The sequence below is a fragment of the Protomyctophum bolini genome, assembly GCF_963924005.1.
Source record: "Protomyctophum bolini genome assembly, chromosome: 5".
Lineage (NCBI taxonomy): Eukaryota > Metazoa > Chordata > Actinopteri > Myctophiformes > Myctophidae > Protomyctophum > Protomyctophum bolini.
Genome location: NC_137866.1, coordinates 20,197,342 through 20,224,967, shown reverse-complemented (window position 1 = coordinate 20,224,967; position 27,626 = coordinate 20,197,342). Strand labels below are relative to the sequence as shown.

The 27,626-nt window shown below is 41.6% G+C and overlaps 1 protein-coding gene across 4 annotated transcripts; it reads left to right on the top strand.

The window, feature by feature from the left end:
* The first annotated feature begins 68 nt into the window (after positions 1 to 68).
* On the top strand, positions 69 to 27,374 carry srpk3 (SRSF protein kinase 3). 4 transcript variants are annotated; one of them, XM_080763289.1, is made up of 18 exons: positions 104 to 146; positions 302 to 391; positions 1,598 to 1,715; positions 9,554 to 10,611; positions 11,252 to 11,360; positions 11,524 to 11,611; positions 11,830 to 11,917; positions 12,112 to 12,218; positions 12,334 to 12,499; positions 15,979 to 16,004; positions 18,604 to 18,696; positions 19,691 to 19,748; positions 20,003 to 20,248; positions 20,832 to 20,929; positions 23,105 to 23,212; positions 23,733 to 23,802; positions 25,500 to 25,592; positions 25,714 to 27,374. In XM_080763289.1, exons 2-18 carry the CDS (start codon positions 376 to 378, stop codon positions 25,893 to 25,895), a joined length of 2,724 nt encoding a protein of 907 aa, XP_080619415.1. In that variant the 5' UTR covers positions 104 to 146; positions 302 to 375; the 3' UTR covers positions 25,896 to 27,374. The 4 variants fall into 4 exon arrangements, with proteins under 4 accessions (XP_080619416.1, XP_080619415.1, XP_080619414.1 ...); XM_080763290.1 differs by lacking the exon at positions 302 to 391 and having other exon boundaries at positions 69 to 146; XM_080763288.1 differs by lacking the exon at positions 104 to 146 and having other exon boundaries at positions 192 to 391.
* Positions 27,375 to 27,626: the final 252 nt, after the last annotated feature.

The window sequence follows — 27,626 nt, the reverse complement described above, 5'->3', positions numbered from 1 at the left end:
ACAGTTGCGATGGTAATGGTTCTATGGTTGCCATGGGGATGGGGCAGAGCAAAGCACCCAACCAACTTTTTATAATCCGGACACTTTCGATGACGCATGCGCAGAACAGCGCATAGAGCCAGCTGTCCTCATGATCTCCATGAACGGTGGGTAAAATATAAATAAAACTCAACTATAAATAGAGAAGACAGTGCTCGTGTACACTATCTGTGTTGCATGACGATCTGTCAGAGTCATGACTTTAGACGCTGTTTGTGTGTGTCAACGTAAAGAAACTGTCGTTTACACACTGCTTGCTTAGGGTGCTAACACACAGAGCTAGCTGTAACGGTAACGTTAACCGCCCCGGCCCGGGACTGAGCTGAGTGAGGCTGCATGATGTTGATGATAGGTAATGTATTTCACAACGGTAACAACTCTTATTACTAATGTTCTATTATAGCTCTGGTGTTTGTGACAGCTGTGCTTTTAACAGACAAATAAACACCAATCATTTTACAGTGATACAATCCACTATATCTGTAAAACGCTTGGTGTTTATTCATCTCTGGGATGGGTTACATTTGAGAGTTCTAAAATGGATAAATGAACACTGGGGATTTTTACAGTGTGTGTGGGTTTCCCTCAATCATCATCATTACACTATGGCTGGTTAGCATGGGCTGGCTACGATAGGCGAGGCTAACAGCACTAGCATGCTGCGAGCAGCTGCAGCTGTCACTAAAATGACTCGTATAACCACACACAAACCAGTCTACACATGCACACACAATACACACCACCACAAACTACACGCACTGACGCACACACATGCATCTGGATAAACTACACAGTGACACAACCACATATATAGCCTACAAGAAACATGTACACACAGGCTGGGCAATGTCGTGACATGAGACAATTTGGTGGCAGCAGGTGAGGATGTTTTGACAACTTCTCATTATTGCAATAAATGCAATAAAAAAATATATATCTGTACTTTGTCCTCACTATCATTTCCCCAATACAGAGGCAAATTCTATTACCCCCCCAAAACTATTTTAAACCTGGTGGTGCCCCTATTTTTGCTAAGAGTCCATGGGTGTGACTGTGACCTGAGACTTGCACATGAGTCATTTTGTGTGCCTTGGGCACAGAAAGTGGACTAGACAGAATTTTGAATATCATGATATGACCTGCGTTACAGTAAAGCCATAATAGTTTATGAATTTACAGCTGTTCTAGCTGTTCTATCATTTGTCTTAGTTATTATATAGGCAATAGGCATTACTGACATCTATTTATCAAAAATGTAATACGATAAATATTTTGTGAAAGCATGAATTGTCACCCCCCTAATATTGTGATATTGTACAAAAGACGAACATCTATTTCAAACTACACATACCATTAACTACATAACTATACAGGCCACATAAACTATACACAAACGGGTACACAAGTCAAAATGTTAAACCTCACTTCATAACCTCAGTCATGTTTGTCATTTTGTCTAGTGGAACTGTAGATTTGATTGCTGGCTGTGCATTAGTACACATGTTTGCATGAGACTCTACAGTTAAATGTGGTGATGTGATATTGTCCTACTTGACAGCTGTGGCCAGTGGTCCCAGTAGCAACCCCCCCGCCACCAGCCAGGGTAAGAAACACCGTAAGAAAGGCAAGAAACACAAAAAACAGACGTCAGATGAAGTCCCTTCCCCAGACAATCGGTAAGCCACTGTGTTATTGAATAATACACACAAACATGCATATACAGCACTTTAATCTCTCCTTGCTGATCGTGTGTGTGTGTGAGAGAATAACCATTACAATGTTTCTTTTTAACATGTACCCTGGCTTTTGTGTACACCAGACAGTTTTTAAGTTGCTTGATACAATATTTAGATATTTGATTATATTCATGTATCAGACACACCCCCTGCCTACAGTATACTAAGCCCATTTAACTTCAAACTCCATTTTATGTTAGACTCATTGACACACACTGGTGATTGATTTTGTCCTTCTACCTAATGGATGAGATGCCCATGTTTCTTTTTTTCAATAAAAAATTCATTTCATTTATTTGCTTATTTCTGCATCTGCATCTATTTTCCATAGAAAGAGACACGACCACCTCACACATTAGATTAGAAGGACAATACAAGTCAGCAGAACCAGGAACGTGTTTTAAATTAGTGTAATTATACCTCAAAGAGTCGCGGTTAATGCACATCAATGCATTTAATATGACCTTGTGCACGTCCGAGATGCTGCAGCAATAGTACAAAAAATGTATGCATGCAGCAGATGCCCTGATGATGCCAAACTCCTTTTATGGCAGCTTCCTAACAAAGCTCTTGAAGGCATATTCTGTGCATATAGACATATTTATAGTAGAATTTATTTTTCGCTTTATAGTCTGGGCTGCTGCAGTAATTTAATTTCAGTGGCCAACATGGGCTCAGGCCTGCACTTCATGCTATATCTGCCTCACCCAGACGATTTTTCTTACAGTGTTTAGGTAGTTATTAAAAAATTTGAGGGGCGCTAGCTCCTATATACAGGTTTAATGTTTGTGTTTAGGTCAATGTTTGTTTTAAAGACTTCATTGACAATGAAGAGAAATTAATGTTTGTTTAGTCACTAACACAAGCATTAAATCCCATTAACAATAAAGACAATTTAATGTTTGTTTTGACACAGTTTGTTTTACATCATCATTACATCACCTAATGTTGTAAGATGATAAGAGCGCCCCTCACTTCACGTAGGATTTTTAAGCTTTTAAGTGCATTATATATATTTTTAACAGGTCAGAGCTGCCACACAGGGCACGAGAGCAGCGCAGCTCCAGCTCACCAACTCGACACCCTAAACCCATTTTATAATCCGGTTTCTGCTTGCCTGCTATTGTCACCCGGTATGAAATGTAGCCAAATGTTTAGGTAAACTCATAGCCCTACATTGTGTGTGTGTGTGTGTGTGTGTGTGTGCGTTCATGTGTGTGTGTGTGTGTGTGTGTGTGTGTGTGTGGTTCATAAGACTGAAGATTGTTCGGGGGAACAAACTATCAGTCAGTAGTAGCCTTTTGGCTGCCGTGCTACTTGCCGTCTGAACCAGTCTGTGGTTGGGTTGAGTTGGCTACGATCTAACGATCCTCCAGGTTTTGCTGTGACAATGTGCCTTGTATTTGTCATGGATGGAAGGGAATGAACACTCTGCTGACTGCACAACCCTCTGTATTTCTTTGAGGTTGGTATAGTTCCGGTTCACCAGGCAGTGTTGTAGCCAGTAGTCGGGATGCTCTTTGAGGTTGGTATAGTTCCCGTTCACCAGGCAGTGTTGTAGCCAGTAGTCAGGATGCTCTTGGAGGTTGGTATAGTTCCCGTTCACCAGGCAGTGTTGTAGCCAGTAGTCGAGATGCTCTTTGAGTTTGGTATAGTTCCCGTTCACCAGGCAGTGTTGTAGCCAGTAGTCGAGATGCTCTTTGAGTTTGGTATAGTTCCGGTTCACCAGGCAGTGTTGTAGCCAGTAGTCAGGATGCTCTTGGAGGTTGGTATAGTTCCCGTTCACCAGGCAGTGTTGTAGCCAGTAGTCGGATGCTCTTTGAGGTGGTATAGTTCCGGTTCACCAGGCAGTGTTGTAGCCAGTAGTCAGGATGCTCTTGGAGGTTGGTATAGTTCCCGTTCACCAGGCAGTGTTGTAGCCAGTAGTCAGGATGCTCTTGGAGGTTGGTATAGTTCCCGTTCACCAGGCAGTGTTGTAGCCAGTAGTCAGGATGCTCTTGGAGGTACCTCTGTAGAAAGCCTTCAGGACCTTGTGGTCTATGCAAAACTTCTTCGGGCACCTGAGGGAGCAGTGTTGTTGCTTTGCCTTCCTCACCACTTATAAATATTATAAATAATATATGTAACACACTTTACATTTGACACAAATCTCAAAGTGCTACATTGCATAAAAGTAAAAAGATAACTAGAAATGCACTCTGACGAGCTGCCAACTTGCGCTTCGCACACAGGTTGGCCATGAATGGCCTACTTGTGTGCGAGCTGAGCGCGCAACATATCTCTGACTCTTGTCAAGTTACTGTCCCTCTCTCTATTAAATATAACAAATATAGATGAATCAAGTTATTGAAACATCTGAATTATGTCCATATAAATCCGTTCGAGATATCCATTGCAAATATTTTACGTTCCCTATATATAATTTGAAACTCAATTTAGTTTCGTCATCCACATATGTCAGTTTTTACACAAGCACAAACATAATTCAACATCATTGGCAGAGCGACGCCACCAGACCTGTGGTTTACCAGGCTACCCTCAGATGGTCAGGGAGGGCATTTCACAGAGGAGGAGCAGCTGAGCGTCATGGGGGTTCAGAGGGTTTGAATTTCCGGATATGAGTGAGCATCGCTGTGGATGTACTGATGGGTAAGGAGGGAGACGTTGTAATCTATCCTAAAGGAGGCGGGAAGCCAGTGTAGCGAATGGGTGTGATTATTTATATGTTCATATTTCCGCGCACTCATCAGGATCCTAGCAGCACTGTTCTGAATGTACTGGAGCTTCTTACTCTTGTTTTTGTCTTTCGCCGTTTTTCTTTTTTTATTGATAGAGGGATAGATGAAAGTAGGATGACAGGAAATGGGGAGAGATGGGGTGACATGCAGTAAAGGCCGTATGGCCGCCTGATGCTGGTTATTGGCGATTTTTTGACCTAGTGTGCGGTGTTAAAATGTCTTCTGTCTTGGAAAGTTTCTCAATGTTGTGGACAGTGGACACGAAGGAATTAGAATTTGCTGACCACCTCCAGTGCAGCGCCATCTATTGTGATGGTAGTGTGCTCTTTGACTGACTTCCTGTTTTCCATGTTTGTTTTTTTTTCAAACCGTACCGAATCCGAAACTGTGATCAAAAAACGGAGGTACGAACATACTGTACATTTTCTCTCCTCCCATCCGCATAAAGGACAGTGGATCTGTTCCCAAGGATTCGGTGGTTGTGGTCCGTGTTCTCTTTTCAGTTGACCGGCCTGAAACACAACTGACTGGAATTGAAACTACTAGTGAGTACTAGTAGTAGTGCTTACTGTAGTCTCTGGGTACAGGTGACAGCTAAGCAGTTAGGGAAGTGTAACGCAGCCCTGAGTCACTGAATTCTATAAATAACAATTTCGTGTTTCACCTAACCAGATAAGAACATTGACTCATGCCTGCTCCCTGCCTCTCTACACTGTCGTCATGCATCAGTTCAAGAAGGATGTCATGTCATTGAATTGCATGGTCTGGTTTTGAAGCTCAAAATGGCCACAGCTGTCTGTGTGGTAAATTGAGTTTTAAAACATGTACTGGTGATCAGGAAAAGGCAACTCACTGGCGGCCTTCATTTATCAAACCTGCGCTTACCAAGAAATTGCTATATGGTCATTTCAAGTTTCAACGCAGGTCTAGTCTCGGTAGTCAAACACAAACATTTCTCAGCTGAGACTTGTAGTGCACAGTATTTAGAGAAAATCTGAGGCATCTAATTGCTAATCGGGAACGATTCAAGAGTGGAATGAATGCCACACCTGGCTAATCGATACCCGTTGTATGCTTTGTCAGAGTACCCGGCTGTCTGTGTTCCTTTTATGCCCATGCATGGAGATCCCTGATGATTTAATCGCTATATGCCCAAATAGGTTATGCTCAAATGGCATATCGGTCAGATTGGTGGTTCTGGACAACTGGATCACCATATACTGTATGACTATATTTTATGGCCATAACTACCCCCGGTGTCACAGGGGTGCCAGAGGGTGCCTGGAACCCTGTGTTGCAAATTGTGCACCCTCAGTCTATGTTCTATGTAAAGTTATGAAAATATTTTAAAAAAAAACAATTGTCAGAAGATTATAATTGTCATAGAGATCACAATAACAGTATTGAAACAAACGCAGTTTTACACAGTAATATTATATAGCCTATTATCTTGCTCGTTGTCTTTGTCGCAGCTCCAGTCTAATTTCCCAATTTACAATCACCTGCCGGCCGCCAAGCAGCAACGCTGATTAGTGATCTGAATTTTGACCCTAGTTGCACCTCGTCCCGACTCCTGTTGTGGGAAGTAAAAGTGTGCAAATCAAAGCAAAGTTCGCTCGGTTCCTACTTAAGAATGGACATCAGATCTTTTGGTAGTAGGCCTTATAATAAAGAAAACACTGTCTATGTGGCATTTAAGTATCAGCAGTAGCGATGACAATAATAACACAGACTACAGAGCCAGCCTAGCATGATTCAGAGACCGAAGGTCTGACCTCTCCTCTAGCTGTGGAAGAGCCCTCCACTCCACCTCGGCCTAGTAAGCCTACCACCACACCCGCCGCCGGTTGATTTCATTTGGGGGCAGAGAAGCCAGGAGCTACAACTCTAATATTTTACAATAAAACACGCTAATTTAGCAGAACCTGGTTTAATGAACTGGACTGGCAGTGGCTTGAATATTCAGTGGTTGCGGTGCTGCCTTTTGCTTTCCATGTCGGAAATGTCATGGTACTTGTTGGTACACAGACGAGGAGGCTGCAACTCTACTGACTGGAATTTTGCTGGCTTATTTTGTTCTGCTGGTTTTATTTGTCATGTCTGTCTGAAACAGGCTATTTTAGACTGCTATAGGCTTAATCATTTTTTCTCTATTCTATTTTTGAGGGGCACTAGACAGGTTTAATGTTTGTCTTTAGTTCAATGTTTGTTTTTAAAAACGCCATTGACAATGAAGGGAAAATGTACGTCATATTGTCCCTCATTACGTCATATTGTCTCTTTATTGTTGATGGCATTGGCACTGTTTGTTCACCTAATCAACATGAGTTAGACTTTAATATATTAGCGCCCCTCACTTGACATGGGTGGGTGTGATTCTTTTTGTATCATTGTAGCTGTAGCAACAGAATGGTGAACTTGAGAGAGAGAGAGAGAGAGATTATTTATTTTAGTTTTTCCGCCATGGCCACATTGACAGATGCAGGATTTTATTTGTTGGTTTAGAAAATTGTGTCCTGACTCCTGTCTTACTGGCTGGGCTGCAGTTCAGACAATCTGTTTTTGATTGATGATTGAATAGGTTTATAAGTTTGCACACTTATTGTACACTACACTTGCTTTATGTTGGTTACATACTTTATAATATTATGTGTCCGACCTGGCTGCTGCTGCAGTTCAGACAATTTATTTTTGATTGATTGAATACTTCATAACAGTTTGCATGCAGATTGTAGGCTACACTTAATCCAATAAATGCTGCTGCTGTTCAGATTCAGAAATTCACATTTTTGATTGATTGACTGACTGATTGAATACAGTATAAATAGTTTGCAGATTGTAGCTATACCACATTTAAGTTAAATAAATGTTATGCCTATTTATTTAACAGCAGTAAATGTTATTTTATTTCAGCATTCAGCTATTCATTGTTAAATCAATACATGGCAACGGGCTGATAACCCCCCCCCCCCCCCCCCACTCTCGCTCTCTCTCTCTCTCTCATTAGCAGCACTATCCCTCTCTATGTTTCTGGCGCCCCCTACTGGTACTAATAATAATGATAAAACTTTATTTGTATAGCACCTTTCATGACATGAAATGCAGCTCAAAGTGCTTTACAGAGCAATGGAGAAAGAAAAGCAAGGCAACGACATTAAAAAACAAGCGGTAATGCAATACAGTGAGGACATGAATAACAAAAAATAAAAGATCAATTAAAAGCAATGTTGTAGAAGTGGGTCTTAAGCTGAGCTTTAAAAATGTCTACAGAGGCTTCCTGACGAAGGTACAGTGGGAGCTTGTTCATATACTCGTGCTCAGATACACACACGGACATTGCTGGTTGTAGGAGTGGTTGCACCACTCAAAAATGTGTGCGGAGCTGCGGTCACCATTGAGTAATAAAAGGATAGAGACCGAACCGGAGCGACAGCCCCGCCCCTCCGCTACTCATTTCGATATGGAAGTTGCTCAGTGGCGTTTTGAAGCCGGTCTACTTCGCATTTTTCTGATTTCGTGTCCAAAATGCGGAAGTGCAAACGGGCGCTCAATGTTAAACTCCAGCGGCACGGGGTTTCCTCGTCATACATCCACGGGTCCGCCTGCAGTCCTTGGTGGTTCTTATTCTGGCTTGTCTGTGTCCACAGCGCCACTCTAGAGGCAGAAGCACTATAGTTTGTTTGGTTTAACAATGCTATAGCTGTATGTTGAAATAGAATAACATTTACTGTGCAGTGTGCACCCCTACCATTTTCATCTGCACCTTAAGTCATTGCTTTAGACCCGTTGTTGACCTGTCTGTCTAGCATCAAATGCTGGATGAATGAGAACTTTCTCAAGCTAAATGAGGATAAGACAGAAGTTCTCAATCGGTTCTAGTGAGCAGAAAGAATCAATAATATGCAGACTTGGCCACCTGGCTGTAGAAAGTAACAGTACAGTAAAGAACTTGGGAGTCATTATTGATTCTGAATTTAATTTTAATTCACACATTAATCATGTTACCAAGATTGCCTTTTTTCACCTTAGAAATATTGCACGAATCAGAGCCTGTTTGTCATTGGACGATGCAAAAACGCGAATGGCAATGAACTTTTTTCTGGACTGTCTAAGAAAACAACTGACAGATTAACTTGTCCAAAATGTGTCAGCCAGAGTTTTAACTAAAACTAAGATGAGAGAACATTGCTCTCAATGGTCTTGCACCTTCCTACCTAGATGACTGCTTGCCTAAATATGTCCCAAACTGCCCTCTAAGGTCTTCCACTGCTGTCCTGCTCACTTTGCCTAAAAAAATGGCAACAAAAAATGTGGTGAAGCTTCTACGGGCCGACGGCGTGGAACAAACTCCCACTGCACCTTCGACAGGCAGCCTCTGTAGACATTTTTAAAACACAGCTCAAGACCCACTTCTACACACTCTACACGCTTTTAATTGATCTTTTAAACTGCTATTATTTTTAATGTTTTATGCCTTGCTTTTCTTTCTTTCATTTCATGTCATGAAAGCCTTGAAAGGTGCTATACAAATAAAGTTTTATTATTATTTCATCCTGCAGCCGGCCCGTATACAAGGCATTCTCTTGCAACTCTGTATTTGTTTGAAATCTCCTGCATACGAACGCGACCATGTAGCTGCTTGATGTAGTAAAAGCTCAAAATGCGCATTAAATCAGGAAGTAGTCTTTATTGTTGGTCATAAATTAAATCAACCACCACTTAAGCAACCCTTTAAAGAGTCAACTCAAATAACTGAAGACTTATTTTCACAACTGTGTGTTTGACAGGCTGATAAAAGTTTTACTATATAAAAATGTGTGGCTGCGGCATCAGATATCCGGCATCTGATCATTTGGATAATAGGGTAAATTGATAAAATGACACTTCCAAGTAACTGATTCAGTGATTTCCATAAAGCAGGGCAGAAATGCTCTGCTCAGCACTTTCTAAATTCCTATTGTTGTCTAAAGGAGTCTGTTTTAGAGAAATACTACATCATATCAATGTTTCTTACTGTACTGTATGTGTCTAATCTTTCAGGTCTGAACTTCCTTCCGCTGAATTGTGTCAACAACTGCTGTCTCTGCACAGAGACTCCACCCCTCAAACTACACCCCAGAGCTGCACCCCAAGCGCTTCTAAACCAGACCCCACGCCTCCAACTCCACCCAAAAACTCCACACCAGACTCCACCCCACCAACTACACCCAACAACTCCACACCAGATGCTTCAAAACCAGACTGCACCCCTCCAACGACACCCAACAACTACACACCAGATGGTATCAAAGTAGACTCCACCCCTCCAACTACACCCCTAAGCAACCCACCAAGCGTTCTCAAACGCGACGCCACCACTACTAACGAACCCCAGAACAACATAGCAAACGTTCCCAAAACGTACAGAAACGGCACACACTCGGCCACCAGCATAGCCTCAGAGTCTGAATCTCCAAGTGGCACCCCGCCTCCTCCTCTCATTGGACCTGAGAACCAATCGGGGCCAGATTGTCAACTTGCCTCGCCCCACACATCAACAGACGCAAAGACTATTAATCGTGGCGACGAGTCTCCTCCAAACATAACCCACAGTCCTGTAAAACCCCCAAATATTACCCACGATGCCTCCCACACACCCACCCTTCTGACTCTTTCGCAGTGCCTCCCTGACCGTGACAATGGTCCCGGTTACCATGGTGAGGATCCTGGATACCCCGCTGACGATGCCGGCTACCTTGACAACGACGCCGGTTACCTTGACGACGACCCACCTATCCCCTCGGTCACCTTCACCCATAGCAGCTCCTCCCTCCATCCCTCAAGCCCTCTCTTTCCATCGTTACATGATGCCACCACCGCCTCTCGGTCTCCCTCCTTCCCGTCACTGCTTTCACAGTCTCCATCCAATCTCCTCTCCGGTGCCTCAGAGTCTTTGGCCACGCCCATCTCAACTTCAATTGGTCGGCCTCCCGCTGTCCCTTTGCACGCCACGCCTCCTTCGGCTCTGAGCCCGCCCCCTCCAGACTTTACTCCACCCCCTCCTGAGCTGCTGGGGTCAGATGACGAAGAACAGGAAGACCCTACAGATTACTGTAAAGGTAATAGATTAATTTAATATACCGTAGTGTATTCACAAGAAAGCATTTTGTTTTTTAAAGCACTTTTATATAAAAGTAGAAATAATAAATCAATAAACAATGAAAATAGAAGATGAATATATTTTTGCATGGAAAAAAATGTTTTTATGGTTTTATTGATAGTACGGTAGGTAGACAGGAAATGGGGAGAGGGAGAGATGGGTAGTGACTCGAACCCATGATGCGCTGTCAGGCTACATTAGATTCTAGGTGCCCGGACCACTAGGCCAGCGGACCGAGCCAAGAAGCCTTTTTAAAAGGTGATTGGTTTTTTTGTGAGTGTGTGTGTGTGTCTCTGTGTGTGTGTGTGTGTTAAGGCTGTCCCCGAACATTCGGGGTTCGAACCTTCGCTCGTTAGGGTTGGCACTCGAATCTTAATTAATGGGCTTGAACCATTCGGTTTTTTTTCTTTTCTTTTTTTCCCCCCCTGTGTGTGTGTGTGGGGGGGGTGGCGTGGGCGGGCTGAGGGCTTAAAAACTATGAAAGAAAAGTGAGGACGCCAATTGTGATTGGCCGGAATGTGACCGTGTCCATGTATGATGATAAAAGCGCCCCTCTCGTGACACAAGTGTGATTTTGTGTGTGTGCGTGCGTGCGATAGGTGGATACTACCCAGTGAAGATAGGTGACCTGTTTAATGGTCGCTACCATGTGGTCCGAAAACTCGGCTGGGGACATTTCTCTACAGTCTGGCTCTGCTGGGATTTACAGTAAGTAGTAATAATTATACAGCATGAATAGAGTGTCTGTGCGTGCGTCTATATTCTTTATTTTTTTCATCAACCGGGCATTGTAATTGTTGTTGTTTTGTCAATGTATAATTAGATATAATTTTTGTGACATTTTAAAGTGCGTGTGTGTGTTACTGTGTAGGAGGAAGAGGTTTGTAGCGTTGAAGGTTGTGAAGAGTGCTCAGCATTACACAGAGACCGCACTGGACGAGATCAGACTGCTAAGATGTGTACGTACACAAACACACCGTATGCATGCACACAACACACATGCACAAACACACTGCACGCACACAATAAACACATTGTACAGACACACACACCCACATAACAGTCATTTATGAACACATTTACTATCCTATCCAATGAACAAATTCACAAATGTGTTGACTGTGTGTACTGTACAGTTCATCAGATGGTTGGGTGTCTGGATGTGGTGTTTTATTAGGTGAGAGACAGTGACCCATCTGATCCAAAGAGAGAGACCGTCGTTCAACTCATAGATGATTTTAAAATATCAGGAGTCAACGGAGTGCGTATCCTTTATCACCACTCTGTCCCTTTGTCTGTCATATTTTTGTCTGGCACTATCTGTATTCCTTTCTTCCTGTTGCTTTATCAATCCTTAGCAGGTTCAATCAAACACTAAACTGAAATTGAAAGCAAAAAGTGTAATTGTAATAAAAATGTGGGAGGTTTTCTGGTTATTGGTCCTGACTGTTGGCACCAGATGTATGTATGGTTTTGGAAGTTTTGGGACACCAGCTGCTAAAATGGATCATCAAGTCAAACTACATGGGATTGCCTCTGGTGTGTGTCAAGACTGTGATAAGACAGGTAAGCACACGCATGACACAAATGTACACACCTACACCAAGTGTCTGCAGAATGTGAATTTGGGAGACATGCAATGTTCATCTGTGTGTGTGTGTGTGTGTGTGTGTGTGTGTAGGTTCTCCAGGGGTTGGACTACCTACATACTAAATGTAAGATCATCCACACTGACATCAAACCAGAGAACATTCTATTGGACGTCGATGAGGTTTACATAAGACGATTGGCAGCTGAGGCGACCATCTGGCAGAGAGCTGGAGCCGCACCCCCTTCAGGGTCTTCAGGTGACTGACTGACAGATTAACCCATTCTGACCTGAGATCAGATTCATACGAGGTTTCCACTGGACACACACTGGTCTGATTAACCCATTCTGACCTGAGATCAGATTCTAAAAATGTCAGTCGTTCTTCGATTTTTCAAAAATAGCAGACCTACAAGCTATGAGCTTGTAGATCTGCTATTTTTCAATAGCTAAAGCATAACATGATGCTAACACCAAAATGGGTTCCCGTTCAGAATGGGTTAATAGACGACACCAACTGTTTGTCGCTGTCCCGCAGCGACAAACAATGGCAACAAAAGTTATCTCTGTTGGAGGCGTTGCACGAGACCTGAAACCAGAACCGAGCCGAGTCCACAACATTGTCCGGGTCGGGTACATTACAGACCACAGAGCACTCATGGATCCATCATCATCTATTTATTGTGGCCAAAAACAAACGCGTGTTTAACTATAAGTGATAATGTACATGTACATTATTGAGAACTATACGCCTGCTTGCGTTGACGGCCGTCCTTGTGGAGATCCTCCTGGACGGACTGGGTGTTAATGAGTCGTGCACATTTGGTGAGGTTACAATCTGAGTTACAAGTTTATAAATGAACACAGAAACTCCTCAGTGACCGTGTAGTCGTGTGTACAAACCAAATATTATACTGTGCAGACATAACCTACTTTAATGTTGCTCGATTGTCAGTGGTAGGGTCTCAAATTCATTGTAAAACCCAAGGACTTTCATCTCGCATCCGACGTGAGCTACGCCTCTAGTCCTGATTACACATTGCGACACTTTCCTACACTTATCAATACAAACGTGTGAATACATTGCTACGTGCAAGGATGTACAGTATGCAGTGTGCACACGGCCAAACTACAGCTGACGGTTAGCTGTTTACTGTAAGTCTGGGAGAGAGGACATTATTCGGAGCATTTTATGCTACATTGAATTCTGTGTGGGGCTCTACAGTATGTGTTCTGGTCTTCTGGATAGGAATTTAGAATATAATTTATTGGCCATTTGAGTTGGTAAACACCCCGCTGCAGTGGGCAGGGGGGACAAGCGTATTGTTCAACTGCAACACTGACATTCAAGTCTCTCTCCGTCTCTCTCACTCTCTCTATTTTTCTCTGCTGTGTTCATACATACTCAAATGCGAGGGAGGTACTATGGGCTCAAGGTAGAGTGAAGCAGGGAACACTTCTGTTCATCACGGATGCGTCCATGAAGGGCAAGTGGGCTGGACAGGGGTAATGCATGCACACGAAATAGTAATACAAACATACACAGTTTGTAAAAACATTCAAGGAAGGTCTTCCTACAGTGTACAAGAACAGTTTGACACGCTGCCGTGGTCCTTTGTTTGTTGAACTGAATACAGGTGATCGTTGGCGAGGTATAAATCGTGAAAATGAAGAAGAGGATCCAAGGCACTCTGTTCTAGTGAGGTGAGAAAAGCCTTTATTGTAAGTTTAAGGCATGGCAAAGATCATTGCAAAAAGGGAGGACCAACACGTTTCGGCAATCAGCCTTCGTCAGGGTCAACTTACAATAAAGGCTTTTTTCACCTCACTGGAACAGAGTGCCTTGGATCCTCTTCTTTATTATCAAACAAGTTCACATCGTCTCTGGAGTCCTGTGATAAACGGGTATCAATCACATGTTTCATTGTCTGATTGCCTATGTTTCCTTCCAACCTTTTTGCCTATTTTATAAACCATGCCAAGTAGAAGACAGGAGGGACACCCGCACAGTAGAAGACAGGAGGGGACACCCGCACAGTAGAAGACAGGAGGGACACCCGCACAGCGCCACTTGCCAGGTTCAAGAGCATTTATTTTAAATGGCAGAGAGCAACGTTTCGGTCTTGCGACCTTCCTCAACGTTTCTCTCTGCTATTTAAAACAAATGCTCTTGAACCTGGCAAGTGGCGGTGTGCGGGTGTCCCTCCTTTCTCCTACGTTGTATGCCTCGTCACCATCGCACCTGCTCCAAATTGTCTACCGGGTGTGCGGAAGTCTCCTCTCCATAAATAAACCATGCCAAAAAAGCTCAGAAAGATTATGTTGAACAGTCACAAGTATTATGGGACATGTTTCAGTGTTGTTGGAGCCAGGAATGTGACCCTTGCAGGCTGTGGTTGTCCTAGTGGAGCACTCGCAGGTCACTGAGGTCAAAGCTATAGGAAGCTGATTCCATTTCCTCAGCAAGACCAGGGTCTTTAGTTGAGTTGACTGAGACATGATGCTGTGTGTTACTGTGTTTCTGTGGGAATAGCAGAGTTCCTGACAGGCAGGATGAGGAGACTTCAACATGTTAGAGTTCTGTCCACAGTGCACTGTGGCACATACCGTAGTGAGTCCATGAAGAATTACTGGTGGAGAGTCAGTGAAAATAACCCAACTACAAGCTCACAGCTCATTATGAGCTTGTAGATCTGTGATATTCGCCAAATGTTCACCCTTTTGCTGAGGTTCGAGTGTTTAGTACAAAATCGACAACATTAGTAGGGTCCATCCCAGGCACCGGCGCCAACTCGGCATATGAGTTACACGACTTGGGTAACTAAGACCCCGCGTTGTAAGGAGATACCTCCTATCTTCATAGTCACTTGCTCAGCTGATGCCGACAATAACCCACTTCAACTTACTTAGTTACGTTTTAATGTATTCAGCTGTGTTTGGGGAGGGGCAATCAATTGTTGAATTATAAATGTTAACTAGGAATGGACAACCAATGCAACTGTGACAGTAAGTGGAGCAGATTGAATCTGTAACCTCAGCTATCTAGATATGAGGAATAGCCAAGGTGACAGTATCTGTCTCTCTGACTGACTGACTATACTGTCTGACTGCTACTTAGGGCTGTCACAATTACACATGTAAGTTGATGATTGATTTGTCACACAAATAATTGCATTCTGTTTGTCTTTTAGGCTTGGTAATAAAAAAGTGCACAGGGCAGATATGACAAATAACTGAAATATTAATATACCAAGAAATTACTGGCATTTACAGTATATAAATGTTACTAAATACTAAATAGCGGAAATAGCTGATCTACAAGCTTAAAACACGTAACTTCTGCTATTTCTGCTTTATGTATGAACATTTTTCAACATGGACACGATTATTACAACAATTATTGCGATTATCTCAAGTAATTGCGATTTAGACAATTATGTAATAATAATTGTGACAACCCTACTGCTACTCCCCAGTTTGACTGACTGCCAGTGTGTTAGGCAGTCAGACACACTGGCTGCTTTCAGACCCGTCTTGCTCTTGTCTGCAGTCTCTCTCTTTGAGGGTTTCTAACTTGCTGTTTTCTCTCGCCTGTCTGTCTCTGTCTGTCCTTTTGTTGTTTCTCTGCCTGTCTCTCTCTTTTCTTGTTCTTTCTCCCCCCTTTTTCTCAATCGATGCTTCGTCTCCTCTCGTCTTTGCTTCATCCCCCCATTCTTCTTATCCTCCCCCTGCCTGCAGTTAGCGCCGCCCCCCGGGACACTCAGGTAAGTCACCTAATGTGCATCTGAATCTGCATTCTGATTAATTGTGCTGTTCATGTTCAATGACGGGTGTGATACTAGTTGTTTTCTGCTTGGTTTCACAAAGTGTGCTATAGTGACTGTTCAGTGCCATAAAGCAGTCCGATGAGATTTATTGTATTTCTCACTGGCTTTTCCCTCTAACCAGGCACTGTGGAATTTATCCACACATTTGTGCTGAAATTGAAAAATGTACATATTGGCAAATCTTGTAAAATGTTGTAAGGCCGGTGTACTCACCCTAGAGTCAGTCTAGTTATTTTGACACAGCAAGCTGTTAGATTACTATGAAAACCTGTCCGTCCGTCCGTCCGGTCAGTCAGTCACGCCACCATATATGGCCGTCACCCCGTTACGCCTGGTGACACCTCACGCCACCATATATATGGTCGATGCTACATATATGGTCGACGAACCATATATGGTCATCTCCATATATGAAGATCATGATACTGACCTCATCAAACCCTGGATAGCCATACATGGAGAAGACTGGATCATCACCTAGATTTGCATGTATGGAGCCGGCCAGACCTCAAACCCTTAGATCTCCATATATGGAGCTGACCTATTGACATTCCCTATGTTGATCCTTCCCCATCTGTCCTTCCTCATCGACGTCTCCCTTTTGACTGATACCTCCATTCAGACTCTAGACGGGCCTGCCCCAAAGTTATTAGTGCAGCCGCGCCCGGCAGCCGGCGAAAACTAGAGTTCTTGACCTCATCAAACCCTGTACACTCAAGACACGCTCCATCTATGGCCAGTACAGAATTCATTCCATAAGTTGATCTCACCCCCCATGCCCAAGCGCCAGCGCTCGCCCAGCAGTCTGCCGTCACCCAGGTGGATGAGTGCACCGCACTCAGGGCGTCTTCCTGGTTATTCTGAGACAATTAATATCATCTCAGAATGATTTTGTGCAAACACTATTGGCTTTTCTTTATATGACTTGGCATGGAGCACATATCTTTGTTGTCAGCAAAAGATGATGGCAAGGAACGACTGCCTTGCAGAGATGTAAATAGGTTTTCAATGTAATGTGTCCCGGGATGCAGGGATGGTCTTTTAGATGAGTCGCAGGGACATTTTATGAGTCCCACTTCAATGACATTAGGAGTCATATTTTGCCACTTTTACAATTTTACAGCATTTAACATCATTTCAGAATTTGTAGAAAACGGAAGAAGAAATGATTATTATAACTAAAGCTAGCAAAATAAACTAGAATAAAAAAACAGTACAGTAGTGCATCCCGTGGATGCAGAGGACATTTTATTGCGTCCCTTAACTATAAACTGCGTTTTGGGATGCAAAATGCACCCTATTTTAATCTCTGGCCTTATCTCCTACCGCTGCACATCCTCTCCATACCTCACTGCGTCATTCCTATGCAGTGGCAATATCAGCGGCAGCAGCGTGCATTGCTTTATAGAGCATAGCAGTGGCGGTCATTTTGTGGTGCCACAGAGCCAACATTAATTGCCACAGATAAAGTTTTCCTTCAACGTTTTCAAAAAGTTGTCGGAAGGAATCCTTTCTCAAGGCTTTGGCAGGCAAAGACTTCCTGTACCTGTGTATGGAGACACTATTAGTATGTAGTATTAAGTATTAGCCTGGGCAGCATTCCTTTTCGGGTTTCTGATGATCTCCCTATGTCATGTTGTAGTATTGTTTTGTAGTCATCCGGAACTTCCTTTCCCCGCAAACCGATTTTTCGCAATAAAAGCTGCAGGCTACGAGAGCTTTTATTGTTGTTCTTCCGGTTTGAGGGAAAAGGAAGTTCCGGATGATTGTTCCTTTCAATATTGTGTGTTTTTTGTTTAGTTCATGGTTTATTGTTAATATTATGGCATTCTTACCCTTTATCAAGTTTTCTTGTGTATTACAAGGAAGGGTTGTGATACGATTGAGGCAATTAGCAGAAACTCCTACACAACGTGATAATTGGCATGAGCATTTGGGGAGGGGGGGGGGGATACAGCTCAGAACGTTTTGTAGTCATTTGGATAAATTGTTTCGCTGTGTGGTTTGAGGCTTTTTCTTACTGCAGAGAGAATTGCAGGCACTTTGGTCTTGGTTCGCCGTGATCATTGTTGGATTCACCATTAAATACAAACAAATGGCTTCACAGTGATGCTTGTGTAACTAAAGGCTAGTATTCACATATTTCACAAATAGTCTCTATTTTTGGGCTGTGTTACAGTATGTGCTGTATTGTTGCTTTGCATTGAGCCTCTCTGCATGTGTCTTCTGTAATGTCCCTCCAAAAACCATTAAACCAAGTACGTACAAACACGACCTAACGCACGCTGGGAGTCCGCACTGTGCTCTTGTCGTTTCAATCACTCTCCCCTCTTTCTCGCTGGTATGTGCAGTGAATGAACAGTCAATGAAACCTCTTGAACCTTGAGGATTAGGTAAAGGCGCTTTCAATACTGTCAGTAAAACCAACAGCTGAGAACTAGAGTTCTTAAATGTGTGTGCGTGAAATATAATGTGTTAATAGTTTCTTATATATTTGCTCATTTTAACTGGACATCTGTCTGTGTGTGTACTGTAGGATGGTAAAGTGACTAAAAACAAGAAGAAGAAATTGAAGAGAAAAGCCAAAAGACAGCAGAGACTGTTAGACCAACGACTGGTAGAGATACAGGTAATGTACAGTATGCTTTTATTAACGACTATCTATACTACTAGAACTACAATACTATACAACACTACCACTATATTACTGAATAGTACTGCCTGCCCGCCTCTATACTAACATAATATACTACTAGAGATGCACGATTAATCTGATTTCTATCTGCAATATCAGCCTTAAAAGTTGCAGTATCAAACTGATATCAAAATGATATATTGGTTTTAGCCGATATTTTATTGTCTAATATTTGTCAACTTCATTTGCATAGCACCTTTCATGGCATGAAATGCAGCTCAAAGTGCTTTACAGAGTAATGAAAAGAAAAGAAGAAAAAAGCAAGGCATTCAAAATAATAGCAGTAATGCAATACAGTGAGGACATGAATAACAAAGAAATTCAAATCAATTAAAAGCAAGAGTGTAGATGTGGGTCTTGAGCTGTGCTTTACAAATGTAAGATAAGCAAGGCATAAAACATTAAAATAATAGCAGTAATGCAATACAGTGAAGACATGAATAAGGAATCTAAAAGAGCAATGGAGAGAAACTATCTGTCATAGTTAGTGGAACAGATACATTATACAGATAAAAGTTCTGATATTTCTGTTAGAAATACTGCTTTGTACTTTGGAGGACGATGCTAATCATTGGCATTTCATTGGCATTTACTTGTATGTAAAGCACTTTGAACTACACTTGTCTGAAAGGTGCTCTATAAATAAAGATTATTATTATTATTATTATTATTATAGCGGATTGACCCTGCAGTATTGTGGCCTGGTATTCAAAGGATGAAAAGCTGCCAAGAGTCAGAGCCTTGAATTTTAAAGTGTCTGAAAAAATATTTGCCAGTCCACCTCCTTTCTTAGACTCGCAAACGGAGTGAATGAAACTAGTTTGCCTCAATCACTGTTTTGAACATGCAATCTGATCTGTCAAAGATGTTACTGGATGCTCATTAGAATGCTTCTCACTCACTGGTATTGTAAATAATTCTGTTCCAGAGAATGGAGGACATGGATAGCGTTACTCCGCCCCCGACAGACAACTGCACAAACAGCTGTGAGTACATGCCTACACAACACTTCACAACTACATAACACTACCCACGTCTAATTTTAGTTTTGGGTCACGGGCTAAAAAGTTTGGAATACACAATTTCACATTTTTAGATGCAACTACATTAACATGATAGTACACATTTATAGTATATTATTGTATAATATATCTTAGTATATTGCGTAATATATAATTAGTTTATTTTAGATTAGTTGAGTTTAAAATAACTTAACTTTAACGTCTTCTGCCACCTTTAGGTTCCTCTGTTGTCAATGGCAACACTTCCTGCTTTTCAGCCAATAGCAAGGCCAGCCCTGAGTCGGCGTCCTCTTGGTTGGAGGAAAGCTGTAATGGCCACACTTCTGGGCGGTACTCTAGTCCAGCCTCTGGCTTATCAGGGATGTCGAGCTCTGTGATGTCAGCAACCTCTGAGTCAGCACTCTCTACCCTATCAGGTTATTCTACTGGTCAGGACAGCTCGCGTTCAAACCTGTCACCAGGAAGTAGGTTTTCCTTTTAAATATACTCATTACAAAAATACACATTAGCTGATTAGCTATACATAATATTAGAAGTGTAATGGTACATATATTCATATTGAATTGTTCGGTAGGAGGCATTTGTTTTGGTAAATTGGTACGCACCACAAACTGAACACAAAATTACAATTTTGTAATCAAATGTGCACAGAGCAGCCTACATGACACGGTGGGACGTGCGGTGTGTCACAGTAATTGCTGCTTTACCCATTCTGACCTGAGATCAGATTCTAAAAATGTCTTCTACATCCGGACAGTTTTCATTCTGACCTGAGATCAGATTCTAAAAAGGTCTATGTCAGTCGCTCTTCGATATTTTTTTTTTTAGCAGATCTACAAGCTTGTAGCGCGCCACCAAGCGCACCTCAATAAAAAGTATAACATTTGAAGTGTAACAGTCTTTGACACCAAAATATTGAAACGAACCATTCATTATGTATTGTTACACCTCTAATGCACATTAATAAATACACACTCGCATATAGAGTGGAGGACGTACTTCGGAAGTCTGTTTCATGTGTGTGTGTGTGTGTGTGTGTGTTCTCAGTGTTTAGTGCAGGAGATTTCCTGTTGAACCCTCTGGATCCCAGAAATGCAGACACACTACAGATCAAGATAGCTGACCTGGGAAATGCTTGCTGGGTGGTGAGTACTGTTAAAGCTACAGCATGCCTTTTGTAGAAACAAAGTTCAGCTTGGAAAAAAAAAAGAAATTTACATCGTTGTGGAAAAAAATCATTGCCTTGCCAAAGTTCATTTCAGCATTTCTGCACCTACAGGATTTTATAATTACCGTGGCTGAATTTTCCAAATGCATGAGGGGTAGGGTATCGGCTTCGATACCAGCATTGGTATCGGAGCAATCCTACACTTTACAACAACAAAAAAACGTATTAATTATAACATTGACGATGGAATTAATATAATGATGATAATCCTTATTTTTAGTGGTGTCAAAAAATATCGATATGAATCGGTAATCGATTTTAACATGAACGATGCGACTACATCGATGCACGTTTGTCTGGATCGGTTAAAATAGCGTCAGCATCGGATGTTGGTTCGATCCTAAAGTTGTGAATCGATATAATTCATCTAACTGTGGGAAAAACACAGATGTACAAGCCCAAAGCGTCGTGCATTGCGACGGGTAGATAACTTGTAGATCTGCTCCAGCGCAGGACGGGCACATGCGTATGACGCTCTTAACTATGCATCAGCAGCCAGCGACAGTCACAACACACGAGCAGCATAAATAAACCACTCGTCGTCAGACAGGATACACGCGCAAATACGATATGCAGAACTTTATTGCACACATCTGTGCTTTCATCCACGCTTCCATAGCCGTATTTCCCATCCACGGGCACAAGCAACTTCCACCCGATCTGTATGGCGGTGGTGTTGTCTCATGACATGAGGGTAGCTACTAGTTAGCATGGGAGCTAACCTTAGTTTAGTTCTGGTCCATATCGTTAGAAGGAGTTCTCCTTAATAACACTATCCATCCGTTCCCCAACCCTCACACTCAATGCTGTGTTTACCCGGGCAGACACAAAGACGAATGGGAATATCATTTGGAGCAGCTACATGTACACGTCTTTGCATCACACATGTTGTTGGCTTCCTTTAACAATTGAGCACCGAAGTCTGACGTCAATATCGGTAGAGGGCGCAAATCCACAGGTTCGTGTACTTTTCATTTGCATTATAATCCCCATAGGGGGATTTTAGATCGCCTCATATAAGAACTGTGTTTGAAAAATAAACATGTCACCCCGGCTGCTTCACTCATATGGATATTAAAAATCAACTGACTGAGGGAAAACCATACTGTATGTTACTGCTACTGAATTAGTTACATTTCCGCTAGAAGCAGACTGTATCATATATGAGTGACTGACTGTTGCAAACGATACAGAGACACCTCCCTGACAATAATGCAGAGATAGCTTGTTTATTTTTGGACCACAACGCTTATATGAAACGATTTTAAGATCACCCCATGTTATTCTCCATAGAGAAATTACTTCCGCGAACCAGGGGAATTCGAAGGGATGAGCGAGTTACGTCAGGACTTCGGTGCTCTATGAATGATAGACTGTATCCTTGCGTCTGCCCGTGTTTAATGGTCAGGGTTTCACTGTCCACAGCAGGCAGACCTGTCGAACCCAAAACTCAAAGACATGCCACCACCATATAAATTCAAACCCACCTCTAGAATATTGCTTTCCCCAGCTATCTCATTCCACTGTTTTCATTTATTTTATTCCATAGTCTTAGTTTTTCCGTAATAAAGTTGTTTTTATTTGTTTTCTCATGTTCCCCTTCAAAAGCATCTTTAGGTACTCAGAGAAGCATTATATAAATAATATTATCACTTATTATCGGTAATACTTGTTTTATTGCTTATGCTTATGTAGTCACTATTCATTGATTCACTTGAATCCATTTGAAAAGAAAAAGCTCACTGCTCAGGTCAAATAGGCCTATTGATATGCAATTAAAATGTGATTAATTCAGATTAATTAATCACAAAGCCTCCAATTAATTATATGTTTTTTAATGAAGTCCTATTCTTTATAGATCTAGCTTCAAATTAAAAATCTAAAAAAGGTTAAAGGTCAGATTGCACCGCGTCGAATCGCATCAAATTCCACGAAATCGCATCGATTTGGACTGCATTGCATCGAATCGTTCTGTATATAAAATGTATCGTCTCCGAATCGCATCGTAGCCCATGCGTACTATCGATACGTATCGAATCGTCTCGTAAGGGAGAGACGCACACCCCTACTTATTTTATTTGTGTATTTTCAGTATAAACATTTCACGGAAGACATTCAGACCAGGCAATACCGGGCTGTGGAGGTTCTGATTGGATCCGAATACGGAACTCCTGCTGACATCTGGAGTACAGCCTGTATGGTACGATGCCTCAAGTCATATTTCAATGCTTTTGGTGTTTTCAAGCATTATGTTATACTTTAGCTGTTGAAAAATAGCAGATCTACAAGCTCATAGCATGGCACAGAGTGCCGCGCTATGAGCTTGTAGGTCTTGCTATTTTTGAAAAATTGTGAAAATGTGCATTTGGGGGTCTGCAGCCAATTTCATAACATTTTTGGGGTCCTTGACATGAAATATTGAGAACCACTGACATAGAAACATGAGGTTTTTCAGAAAGAAATACATTTTAAAAAGACATTTCGACGTCAGGCCTAAATGGGTTAATATCTGCCTTCTTCCATATTTATTTATTTTATCACTGAGCGACTCCACTGTGGAGCAGCAATCCCACATCATGATTTATACAAACACAGGCCATGATGTCCTCACTATGATGCAAAGTTCAAACACATTTACAACTCAATGCTGACTGGATGACTGCATGCATTTTTTCTTCTTAAATGAATGATCTTGTATTGACTTGTGTCATGTATTTTAGGCATTTGAGTTGGCAACAGGAGATTACATGTTTGAACCTCACTCAGGAGAAGATTACACCAGAGATGAAGGTACTAGATAGAGATTCGGAAATTATTATATACTATTATATTTTTATATTAACGGATATCTCCCTAAAAGCCCATTTTCTTCTGTTTGGCCAACTTATTTTTTTTGAAAGGGTGGGATGGCAATATGGGCAGAGTAGATGACCACATAAAGAAACTAGAACTGCACTCTGTCGAGTGCATACTTGCTTGTTGCACACTAGTAGGCCATAAATGGCCAACTAGTGCGCAAGCAGAGCGAGCAAGTACTTTCGACTGCTGTAAACTGTCAAATCTCAGTATCTCTGTGAAGGAACGTTTGAAATGTATAATTTTTAGGTGTAACTATTTGCTACCTACCTACTTTATGCATATAAACACCTAGTATTATTAAGTATGGTTCAAGTTTATATCTATATAAGAAATACAGTTTTATCGATGTAGATATATTCTGGATCCCTTTTTAGTTTTTTAAAGAAAAATAAATCATTTATGTGATGGAAAAAAAAGGTAATTAAGATGAACAAAACCCGCCACTTGATGCGTATGCAAATATAACAGCAGATTTGCTGGGACCAGAGTACATTGTGTGTATATGTATGACTAGCTCTCAATGATGACGTAAGAAATATGGTCATTGGCACAGGGGTGAAAAATGGGTTACAAAATCGTGGGATAAAAAATATATTAGGTAAAAAAAGAAATATGGTCATTTATGTAATCTGGTCCCAGCAAATCAGGCACAATTTGCTATTTTATTTTTACTGATTATGTATATAGTATACGTATGTCTAGCTCTAAATTATGACGTAAGACATACGTATACATATACATATACTATATAGAGTATGTAGTTGTAAGTTGATTAGCGGTATACTGTGGTTACTTTGCGCCAAAACCGTGACAGCCAACCCGCCATTTGATGCGTATGCAAGAAAAACAGCAAATCTGTGCCTGGTTTGCTGGGACCAGATTACACAAATGACCATATTTCTTACGTCATCATTGAGAGCTAGTCATACATATACACACCACGTACTCTGGTCCCAGCAGATCAGGCACAATTTGCTATTTAATTTTTTACTGATTATGTATATAGTATACGTATGACTAGCTCTAAATAATGACGTAAGACATATGGTCATTTGTGTAATCTGGTCCCAGCAAACCAGGCACAGATTTGCTGTTTTTTTTGCATACACATCAAATGGCGGGTTGGCTGTCACGGTGAAGAGACCGGGCGAAATTATTACTTGCGCGCTCTGCTTGCGCAAGTAATTAGTCGTATGTTTTGACAGTAGAATAAACCTCTTGGAAACCTTAGCTTTTAGAACAGTACAGTATGTATTTTTGAGCTTTCCCTCACAACGGTGACTTTGTCTTTTATCATAATCACAATCAGTTTTATTGTTACTTCCACAGTATATACACACTAGGCAGAAAGGGGAGCCTAGCCTCAATACATCATTATCTGAAACTCTCCACATTTAATTAATATAAACATCCGACATTATGACAAAGTTTATGACAGAAGAAAATGAAAAACATTATACCGTAGGTCTCCTTTAATACTGTATAAGATGTACATACAAATGAGGGGGTAAGAGGTCTATGTATGATATATTATACATGCAAATACAAATGTACAGTGCATTATACAGTCAGCAAGTCATATTAATATTAAGGTTGAATATTAACATAATAATATTTAATATTCGCAGATCATTTAGCTCATATTATTGAGCTGTTGGGACCTCTCCCTTTGCCTTTTGCTTTATCTGGACGATACTCCAGGGAATACTTCAACAGGAGAGGTGAGAGTTGTAGTGTATGTGATTGTGTGTGCGCATGTGATTTCATTAAAATTATCTTGATGGCCATTTCTCCTCAAAACAACTCATTAAATGTTTTCTCTCTCATGCTGTCAATCTGTAGGAGAGTTGCGTCATATATCCAATCTGAAGCCATGGGGTCTATTCGAAGTCTTATTGGAGAAATATGAATGGCCATTAGAACAAGCTGCTCAGTTCACAGACTTCCTGATGGTGATGCTGGAGCTGGACCCTCAGAAAAGGCACACTGCTGCACAGTGTCTGGAACACCCATGGTTACAATAATACACTGTACTGCGCACACACAGCACACACTACATACTGTACTATACACTGTATACATACACTCCACACGTTGTACCACCACACCCAGCACCACCACTAACATTACGCCAGTGGTTCTCAAACCTTTTAATCTTTCAATGACCCCCACCTGAAAGGGTCCATGTGGAACCCATGCAACTCGTACACTCTCAGAGTTGGAGCTGTACGGGTCAAATTGGAACGCCCACGAGGAACCCAGAGGGTCCCTGGACCCCACTTTGAGAACCACTGCTATACACACACCCGGCACCTCCCAACAACGGCACACAACACATGCACACAAAATGACTTAACTGGCTCTCAGACAGACCACTAAAAGGACTTAAAGGAGATCTGAAGGACTTTTAGAAGCCAGTCTGAATTGACTATTGAGATAATTGTTGATGTATTCGTAGAATTGTTCATGCTCTGTTACCTTGGAGGCCACATTAACAATGCCTTCCACTAGCATTGCTAACTTTAACCGGAAGCTACCAGCTACCACAACTAGCTACCAGTTAACTACCAGTCTCTCAGGCTCAACCGGTTACTGATCGATATACTGTAGTTGGCTTCTAAAAGTCCAGAGTCTGGTCGCTGTTCATGCAACTGAATGACTATAATGATTAGCACAGCTGTAGAAGCTCCTTGGATTTGTATTTATTATTACTACTGCTATTTAAATCTAAAGTTTAACATACTGAAAATGATTATTATAATTATGAATGTGACATGTATTTATTGTGCTTGTTTTTCTGCCATATTACCAGTTTACACTGTTAACTGTACGTCACACACTGTTAATGTCACAATCTTCTGTTCGACTTTAGTGCCTTGATAACCTCCCTCTCCCAAATACACCAACATAAGCCCCCAAATATACCGACATCCGGCCTACAACATAACACAACCCCCATAATGCATACCCTGCACAACACATTACAGAGTAAGGTGCCAACAGAGACACCATAAGTTTAACCCTCATGATCAGTGGTTTTCACAGTGGAGTATGTGCTCCCCTAGGGGTCTTTTAGGGGGTTCCCCCACAAAACTGAGGCCCAATTTAACCCCATTGTATACTTCTTGTGAAAATATTTCAATAATTCTGAAAAGTGTTAACAAGTGTTAACGCAATCTTCCCCTGGCGCAAAATAATACTTTGTGGGCCCTTGACGTGAAATTGTAATTGAAAGAACCACTGCCCTATGACAACCCCTCCGACATACCGCTCTACCAACCTACCCCCTACAACATGCCAACGGACCCCCCCCATAGCACACCAACGGATCCCATACAACAGAACCCCCACACCATTTTCCTCACGCAAAAAAGGGATAAACAGAACATAAGAAAGAATATTGTCATTTTTCTACGTGTTTCCGTGTGGAATGCATCTATTTGTGTAGAAAAAATAAAGAGTTTTCTTCCCATTTCAAATCTCAATAAAATGACGAATGAAAATGGAACCAGTAGGACTGTTTTATATTTTGACGGTAGATTATATTCAGATCTAACGTATTCCTCATGTCGCTCCCTCTTGTGTTCTGTTGCTCAAATCACTACTACTGTATTGTTTACTTTATAAGGGGAACGGGAAGGCCTAATGGGATCTAATGAAGGAATATAACACTACTGTTGATGAACCTAGAATAGGAACAGATTTCTGAACAGACATCTGAGCGCTCATAGAATACCGTTTTACAGTTTACCAAT

Coding starts and splice junctions, on each gene's coding strand:
- srpk3 (XM_080763287.1), top strand. CDS start 376: ATGATGTTGATGATAGGTAATGTATTTCACAACG. Junction 19,749..20,002: donor AGACAACTGCACAAACAGCT/GTGAGTACATGC, acceptor TGCCACCTTTAG/GTTCCTCTGTTGTCAATGGC. Junction 23,213..23,732: donor TCTGGAGTACAGCCTGTATG/GTACGATGCCTC, acceptor CATGTATTTTAG/GCATTTGAGTTGGCAACAGG.